This window comes from Phyllostomus discolor, chromosome 5 (genome assembly GCF_004126475.2).
Source record: "Phyllostomus discolor isolate MPI-MPIP mPhyDis1 chromosome 5, mPhyDis1.pri.v3, whole genome shotgun sequence".
In the NCBI taxonomy this organism is placed as follows: Eukaryota; Metazoa; Chordata; class Mammalia; order Chiroptera; family Phyllostomidae; genus Phyllostomus; species Phyllostomus discolor.
In genome coordinates, this window is record NC_040907.2 from 28,780,571 (window position 1) to 28,789,913 (window position 9,343).

The following is a 9,343-nucleotide window of genomic DNA, read 5'->3' on the forward strand; positions in this document are numbered from 1 at the left end:
CAGGTTAGGAATCCCTCTATTACACACAATTTGGTGAACTCTATCTAAATCCAGTATGACTAGCGTCCTTATAAAAAGAGAAGACACAGACATGCACAGGGGAGGAAGGCCACGTGACAGTGGAGGCAGAGAATGGAGTGCTAAAGCTACAAGCCAAGGAACCCCAAGGATCGTTAGCAACCACCAGCTAGAAAAGGGGCATAGAACAAATTCTCCCTCAGAGCCCCCAGGAGAAACTAACCCTACCAACAATTATTTTAAATTTTTATTTATTTATTTTTTTAGAGAAATAGAGAAACATTCATCTGTTCTTATACTTATTTATGCATTTATTGGTTGATGCCTGTATGTGCCCTGACCGGGGATTGAACTATAACCTTGGTGTATTGTGGCAACTCCCTAACCAACTGAGCTACCTGGCCAGGGCCCAGCATTTTGATTTTAGATTTCTAGTCTCCAGACTATGATAAAAATAAATCCCTGTTGTTTTAGTCCTCCTAATTTATAGTAATTTGTAATGGCAGCCCTAGGAAATTAATACATTTATCCAAAGAATCACTGGTCTCCATGAAAGATATTGAAGGTCGAAAATAAGCAGAAACTAAGAAAGAGTAGTTGGACCTTCCACTTGCTGCCATTAAGTGTACTATGGGCTTTGGTCTTAGACAGACTGAAATGCAGAGATCTAGCCCTGCCATTTAATAGGACCTGCGTGTCATTTCCCTCACCCACGAAATAGGGGAAATAATCCCTATTTCACCATGCTTTTGTGAAGATTAAACTACGAAATGCCTAAAGTGGTTCCTGGCACATAAACTTCTATAGCCTTCTTTTTGGCATTAAATCTCTCAGAAGCATGTGAGTCAGTGGATACATAGTTCACAAGAGAAATTGCTACTGGGATTGGAAATAGCTTAGAGAAGACCCACAGTGTGCAAACCCGGTGGATCAGACCTTACTTACTTTAGAGCCCATGGACCAGAGTCCTGAGCATGGGAAAGCTGAGCTCACTAAGCACCATGTCTCCAGAAGATAATGCCAGGTTTTTGTTTGTTTGTTTTGGCTTCATTCTTTAGTTTTCTCTACATACAGTGAGCCGGTTGAGTTCTCTGACTGTTGTGACCATCCAAACCAGATTACCCCAATGATTTTATCCTTATTAGAACAGGTGTCCTTATTTTGGAGTTCAAAGAAATATGGTATTTTCAAAACCAAGGTGTCAGTAGCCTGCCCATTCAATTTCCTTTCTAATTCAGTTACAACTTTATAGAGGATTCCTTGTGGGATACCCCTTCTATTCTCAATGCTTACCATTAATATATTTGAATAATACCAGGGGAGACTCTCGTTAGACATTGAAGGGTCTTGGATGAAAGACTTTAAAATCTGGAATGGTTTGTTTCAGAACATGATGTAATTTCCTTCCTTGTAACTCTGATGGACGGTTTCTTTTTCTTTCTTTCTTTCTTTCTTTCTTTTCTTTCTTTCTTTCTTTCTTTCTTTCTTTCTTTCTTTCTTTCTTTCTCTTTCTTCCTTCCTTCCTTCCTTCCTTCCTTCCTTCCTTCCTTCCTTCCTTCCTTCCTTCCTTCCTTCCTTTCTTTCTTTCTTTTTGATATATAATTGACTTGTAAAATTATATTAGTTTTAGTTGTACAACATAATGATTCTATATTTTGTATATATTACAAAATGGTCCCTGCAATAAGTCTAGTTAACACCCATCACCATACACAGTTATACATTTTTTTCTTGTGATAAGAAAGTTTACAAATTTGATCTTAGAGACTTTCAAATGTAAAATATAGTATTACTAACTATAGTCTCCATGAGGTGCATGACATCCTCGTGACTTATTTACTTTGTAACTGGAACTTTGTACCTTTTGGTTCCCTGCACCCGTTTTGCCTACCCTCCATCCCTTGTCTCTGGCGACCACCGTTCGTTCTCTGTATCTGAGACTTTTTTTTTTTAATTTGAGATTCCACATGTATGGACAGTCTTTTCTGCATGCTCTATAGCAGTATGTTGTTTCAAGGACAGAAAACTGGCCACCTCAACCCTGTGATTGACCCCTCTGCCAGAGGTCATTCTCCTTCCCTGCCCCCATGCCCTCCCACCGCTGGCAGGTGGGGAGCACTCAGGAAACGGTGAGAGCACCCGCCTGCTGCCGCTGACGGGCCACCAGTTAAATGAGAAGGAGAATTCAACAATCCTGAGCTTCTACCTCAATAACAGTGATATTTACTAATATCTACTGATTCACTATAAGAATATTAGCGGGTTATTTTTCCACAAAATACACTCCTTTATCATTTTAGCTCCAAGTTCACTAGCTGTTGTATTCAGGGGAAACTGTTGGTAGAAAATGAAACATGGAGTCCAGCTAGAAACTGTGTTAGCATCTTCATTGCAAGAATACTGTCAGTGCCCGGCTGCAATGCTTGGCTTGCTAAGCCCCCTGATATCCCGACACCTGCTGCCAAGTCAGGGAGCTGAATTCCCATTCTCCTCTCCCTGCCTCAAAAAGAACTGCAACTGTGAAGCGTATGAGAATATATTGCGTGGAATTTTTTTTTCAATATAGAGCTTCAGAGAATTCTGTTATATTTGTCAGTGATTTGGGGTATGAATACAGATGAGATCATTGGGACCTCATTAGAAGTTGAGTACGCAGATATTTTTAAATGTTAACCTAAAAGAATGAGTAATTATCCAAACGAAGTACGTGACATAAGTAACCAAAATATATAGAAGAACAATCTAACTGACAATGTCAGCAAACAGGTGAAAACAGCCTGGACGACCGGGGGAAAAAAATAAATAAGGGAAATTTGCTATCGGAGTTATAAACAGGCTGATGTTCTTAAATTTATCATTTCTTCTGCCGTGGTAACTAGGGGGCTTTTGCTTTTGTCCTTAGGAGAAGGCATTCCAGGACCAGATCACTGCCCAAAATGATAACCTGTTCCTAGAAAACAGAAAACTTCTGGAGCAGCTCGTGGAGCAGGAAAAAGTGATCCATGACAACAAGTGCATGATATCTTCAGTCCAGCACAGGTGGGTGCGGTCCTGCCAGAGTGGCCCGTGAACTGCAAATGAGATGTCTCTCCCTCAGCAAAGAGACAGATGGTTCCAGAGACTGTCCTTTGAGCTTGGGGCCTATCTCATAACTGTTGCTCTGCCACCACTATTTTCAGCAGGCTATACAAATGGCAGAAGTTGTGAAGTTAGAGGGAAAAATATCATGGAGAAGGCAGGCTGGCCATTCGGGTCGGCTCTTTCACAGCAGTGTCGCCTCCTTGAGGACCCAGCTGGGCTCATTCTGGCCTATCACTATGTGTGCTGTGACACTCATTTTTATCATTTTGTACCTTTGGAATCAAGGTAGACCAAGAAAGAATTAGGTTTACACTAGGGACTTAAATTCACAAAACCCACAGGATCCCAGTGTATTCATTTGTAAGGAAAACCTTCCCAGCAGGTAATAATTCACACATCAGCCAGCCCAACAAGCATTCTCTCCCTTATAGGAAACTTTAATTATAATCAAAAGTTTTCTCAGAGCACAGAATTACAGCAAAGAGAATGAGTTGATTTTAACAAAAAGTATCACCAATAGTACCTGTAGTAATTAACACTTTTTTGAGCATTTACTATATGCTAGGCACTGGTCTAAGTTCTCTCTATATATATTCATTTAATTTTCACACCACCCCCAGGCAGGAGACACTATCACAGCCTTATTTTACGGGTGAGAAGCTGAGGTCCAGATCGGTTAGGGAACTCACCCAGCCTCATCAGTGTCTCGGCAGCACACGAACCTCAGCAGCCCGATCCAAGACCCCACGGCACTGCGGTCTGGGGAGAGAGCTGCCAAGCAGACTGGAACTTTCCTTTCCACTGATTTGGGCACATGCTCCTCTGGGCAGTCCTGGAGGGTCTCCAATGGTCCTTTGCTATCTGTATCTCCCCTTTGATATATTCTGTATAATTCATTGCCCTTATCAAACTACGCCACTGCTTCTGGCAGTCGCAACACAACTGACTCATTACCCTTGCCCTAACATTAATAATGTTCCTGCCTTGGCCTCCTAAACATACACTCTGGTCACCAGAATTTGACTTACGTTTTCCCTAGAGTAAGTTTCTTCTACAGGATGTTTCCTCATTTCACAGATGAGGAAACAGGCTCAGACTTAGTCATTTGCCAAGGTCACACAGCTAGTTAGTGGCAGGACCAGATGTCAAACACAAACTTCTGATCGAAACTACTGTGCTGTGATGTGTCCCGCGTAAACTGTAGCCCTGGAGAGTGGGCTGCTGTAGCAGCCAGGTGCTCGGGGTTTAGAAATCTGGAAGTTCTGGGCGGGCATCCCAGCCCCCCAACTTTCTGGTTTGATCTTCTTACACAAGTTACTTCCCTCCCTCTGAGCTTCAGTTTCCTCGTCTGTAAAATAGGCTTCACGACAATATCTATTTTATGGGGCTGTTGTGAGGATTAAATGAGCGACTGCATGAAAGGTTTGAAGTGCTTTCTGTGTGGCGAGGCTACATGTCTTAGTAGACAGCAAGTGCTCGGTCAGTGGCTGCTGCCGCTGCTGACGTATGGGATGCCTGGCTGAGGTCAGAATCTGGCGCAGGCTGTATAGTGGCTGTATTTGAACGGATGCAGTGTCTCTTTTTCCAGCTCCACCCCTAAATGGGATCATATCCTTCCTTAAGTGACTCAAGTGTCTAGAACTATTCCTTCATTCGCTTGTGCACAGTATGTCTCTGTTCTCAGTAGGTATTGAATGACTCTGTAAGGGCCAGAAGCTTATTAATTTTTACCTGGTCTGCCAAAGTCAGTTCTAAAAGGTGAACCATAGGCTAAGACCCAGAGCTAGAGGGAAGTGGGACATAGTTTTGAGTTTTTTAGTAATAATGTAGAAACTTGTAGTCATTCCTCTGATTTATCCCATTCTTAGAGTACTTTCTCTGGATAAAGAAAATAAGCAATTACAGGAAAACAGTCTCCGGCTCACAGAGCAGGTTGGCCTCTTGGAGCGCATTGTAAGAAGCATCCAGATTTGCAGAGGAGAGGTAAGATGCGTGCTTCCTGTTAGGTGTTTAATATGAAATTTAGATTGCTAAGATTGCCCCATTCTCTCTTCCCTTCATCTTCTTACAGCTGTGGTCTGAACTTGGCCTCATGGTGGACTGTGGCAAAGACGCTCCGCGGCTGCACACAGGGCAGCAGACCCTGAGTGTGCTCTTGGCCAGCTTTGCTCTTCATTGGGTCATCTTTTATTAAACATTTTTCTTCTGTGTGGTCCCAGAGCCATTTGTGTATGCCTCACAACTTCTTCCTTAACACGCTGTATGGTCACTGTCTTTTTACTTCTCTGTCTAATCAACTCAGTGGTGAGTCCCGGAGGGCAGGATCATATCTCATGTGTCGTTGTGTCTATGCACAGCTGATCCATAAATATTTGAGAATGAATGAATGTTAAATGTTTTCATACGTAAGCCTCATTCTCAACAACCTGTTTGCCATGGGTTTTTCCAGCCCAATTTGAGAGATGAGCCTATTTGAAGTTCAGAGAGGTAAGGTGAAGCTAGTCTGGTCTGGCAGAGTCAAACCTGAGGAGAATATCTGAGTCAGAAGAAAAAGCAATTATGTTACAAAAATCCAAGCAGACAAGTAGTCTGGGTTCAGACAAGGCCAAGAGTCTGGTTGGTGAGTGAGTCAGCAAGAGGAACTTCAGTGAGTGGAGTTGCATTTTAAATCCAGGACAGAGGCTGCTTGCTTTCTTCCCGGCTTGCATCACATGCTATATGTTTCTTCCCAGAATACTTACAGTTTTTTCCCCCAGTCATGAAAACTTTAAGCCCTGGCTGGTATGGCTCAGTGGATTGAGGGCCCATCTCTGAACTGAAAGATCGCCGTTTCGATTCTGTCAGGGCACATGCCTGGGTTTCGGGCCAGGTCCCCAACTGGGGGCATGTGAGAGGCAACCAATGGATGTTTCTCTTGCACATTTATGTTTCTCTCTCTCTTTCTGCCTTCTTTCCCCTCTCTCTACAAATAAATAAATAAAATCTTTAAAAAAACTTTAATATCTACTCTCAACAACTTTCAAACACACAAATATACAGTATTGTTAATGATAGTTGCCATGTCATACATTACCTCCCAGAAATTATCTTATAACTGCAAGTGTGTATCTTTTAACCATCCTGACCTAATTCCCCCACCCTCTACCTCTAGCAACCACAGACCTTATCTCTGTCTGTAGGAGTTTTTGTAGATTCCACATATAAGTGGGATGATATGGTATTTGTCTTTCTCTGTCTGACTTCATCCACTTAGCATACTGTCCTTAAGGTTTATCCAGGTCATCACAAGTGGCAGGATTTCCTTCTTCTTTTAAGGCTGACTAATAGTCTATATTGTGTGTGTTTAACAATTTCTTTATCCATTCCTCCATAGTGCATGCTTGGGTTGCTTCCATGTCTTGGCTATTGTAAATAATGCTGCAGTGAACATGGGGTGTAGATATGTTTTCAGGATAGTGATTTTGTTTCCTTTAGATAAATACCCAGAAGTCAAATTGCTGGATCATAAGGTAGTTCTATTTTTAATTTCTTGAGGAACCTCCATACTGTTTTCCACAGTAGCTGTACCAATTTATATTCCCACCAGTAATGCCCGAGGGTTCCCTTTTCTCCACACTCTCACCAGCATTTATACCTCTCTCTCTCCCCCACCCTCTCTCTCTTTATGATAGTCCTTCTAACATTACATTTTTCATCAAAAAAATATGTAAAGCTCAGCCCTGGCTGGCGTAGCTCAGTGGATTGAGCGAGGGCTGCAAACCAGGCATCGCAGGTTCGATTCCCAGTCAGGGCACATGCCTGGGTTGCAGGCCATGACCCCCAGCAACCGAACATTGATGATTCTCTCTCTCTTTCTCTCTCCCTTCCCTCTCTAAAAATAAATAAATAAAATCTTTTAAAAATATATGTAAAGCTCAGTTCTAGGATCACAATGCCAATGGTTTATCATTAATTTTTTTTAATTCATGCTTTATTTTTCCTTTCAGGAAACAATACTTAGTGGCATCTCTGAATATGAAGTACTGAATAAAATCCTGCCCCTACCAAACTCCAGGTCAGTAAGTCAAGACAATCATCTGAACAGCAGGGAGTCATGGCTGCCTAGCCAGTTGTGAGTTGCTGACTTGGCAAAGCATAGCATTCAGGGGTACTTTTCTCTCTCTATAGTACTAAAACCTTCCAGTGCCTTCTCCCCTCACCACTGCTTCATACCCACACCTGACAAAATCCTGACTCACAGCAGAAGATAACCCACAAACATAAATTTAAGGTGATTTTATTTGGCTGTTTTGTGTTTGACAGTTGTTCAAACTGAAATCCTATTGAGCCTCAACCCTGTGACCCCAAAATGCTGCCAAGAGACCCCATCCACATGAAGTCCTCACACATGTGCTTTTTCAGTCTTTCTGGAACAGGTTTGGTAGAGTCCGTTGGAAGTCTGTAAGAGACTAAAGAACATATGTCAGAAGCAGTGGCACACCCCAGGCCCCTCGAGGCTCTACTGTTCACAGAATCCTGAAGCTGGACGCATACAAATACGTGGCTTCTCTGAAAGAGACACGTCACCTCTAAAACCAGACTGGCCAAAGCTGCTAACTTCAAGCCCATGAGAGCGAAGGTGGAACATGACGACACTGAGCAGGATAACGATAGATTCCCCACTGATCATGTCATCAAGCAGGAACCTCAAAAATTGCTGATAAATTCATTAAACCAGATCCAAAAATTGATTTCTCAAGTTTGTTTGATATCCTCAAGTGATTGTATTGAGCAACACAGTGACTTAAGTTGGGTGGTTTAATTGGGTTTATGTTCAGCAGAACACACACATGGTTAGTTCCACATCCTTTCCTATTTTCATGGGTATTTTCTTTTTTTTTTAAGTTAAAACAATATAATCACATTAAAGCAAATATTTTAAAAAGAAAAAACTGCCCTACAAACCCACATTCTTAACACTACTGTTTCCCTTTTGGAGTTATTCCCTTCTGGTTCTTACTCAAATTCACATATTTTAATTGGTTATTATATTGTATTTTCATAGTCTGATTTTTAATTTAATATACTGCAAAACACTCTCCCATATTTAAACTCTCCGTAATTATTCTTTCAATAGCCATGTGATATTGTATCGTGTTGATGTTCTACACATTCTCTTCTTATTTAACATCCAAGTTGTTCCTACGTTTTCACTATTTATAGATTATGTTGCAGTGAAAGTCTTTGTGAACTTAACTCTTTTCTTCTCTTAAGTTAATCCAGAAAACAAATTCAGAAGATTGGCATAATTGGGTCAAAGGAGATAAATGTTATATGGTTTGGGTACACACTTGTCTCATTGCTTTAAAAAAGCTCGTGTCAACACACTGTTTCTACAGTCAACTTATGAGCCTCAATCTCTTGATACATACAATGGGAACAACAGTAGTTCCTATCCCATAGAGTCGTGAGGACCAAACAAAATGAAGCATGCATTTTGCACTGAGTAACTGCTTAACCAATGCTAGATATCTTTATTTATTTTCACTTGCAGTTTGAGTGTACTAGTTTTTCTACAGTCTCATCAACATTGTATATTATCAATTAGAAAATGTATTCTAAAATAGTTGGCATAAAACTATACTGAAGGGTGATTCCTGCTGCTCCTTCTTCCCTTCCTCTTTTCCTTCCTTATCCTCCTTCTCTTCTTTCTCCATCTTCAGTTGGAGATAGAGAGGGAGACCAAGGGGATGGGGGGAAGAACAGGAATAAAAGAGACCCCATAAGTTGAAACATACTGAATTTTTACATGCAAGCCCTGCCTCCTCAGACTGCTGGAGACGGTCAAAGGTTATAGGAAATCATAGCTGTGATACTGAATGCACGCTCTGACTCCAAACCTGCCCACATTCCCTTTCTTTCACTCGATTTACTGACCCCATTTATTGAACCCCCACTGTGTACTATTCAATACTTGGCACTGTAGCCATACCTGTGAAAACAGACAAAGTCTCTGCTTTCATAATTAATATACCATTAGTGTGGAAGGTATATGTTTGTGTGGCAGAGGGTGAGGCAGAGAGACTGACCATATAATTTTGGATGATGGGTGGCATGAAGAAAATAAATCACTGATGTATCTGAACAAGTGACTGAGGGCTACTTTAGATTGGGTGCAATGTTCCCATATGAGTGACATCTGAGCCAAGACCTGAACTACAAGGAACATTCCTGTCCCATTAAGATCTAGAAGAGTATTAAAGAC

At 41.4% G+C, this 9,343-nt stretch overlaps 1 protein-coding gene across 3 annotated transcripts in view; it reads left to right on the forward strand.

Annotated features, from left to right (window-relative positions):
• CCDC30 (coiled-coil domain containing 30) overlaps positions 1-8,875 on the forward strand; it is a 98,158-nt gene extending 89,283 nt beyond the window's left edge. For 2 of the 3 annotated variants that reach the window (XM_036025862.1, XM_036025864.1), the window contains 5 exons: positions 2,921-3,057; positions 4,968-5,082; positions 7,086-7,153; positions 7,267-7,369; positions 7,501-8,875. In XM_036025862.1, the coding sequence (XP_035881755.1) occupies positions 2,921-3,057; positions 4,968-5,082; positions 7,086-7,153; positions 7,267-7,321 (375 nt within the window). In that variant the 3' untranslated portion in view covers positions 7,322-7,369; positions 7,501-8,875. The remainder of the gene's footprint in view (positions 1-2,920; positions 3,058-4,967; positions 5,083-7,085; positions 7,154-7,266; positions 7,370-7,500) is intronic. The other variant, XM_036025863.1, reaches the window with a different exon arrangement.
• The last annotated feature ends 468 nt before the right edge of the window (positions 8,876-9,343 follow it).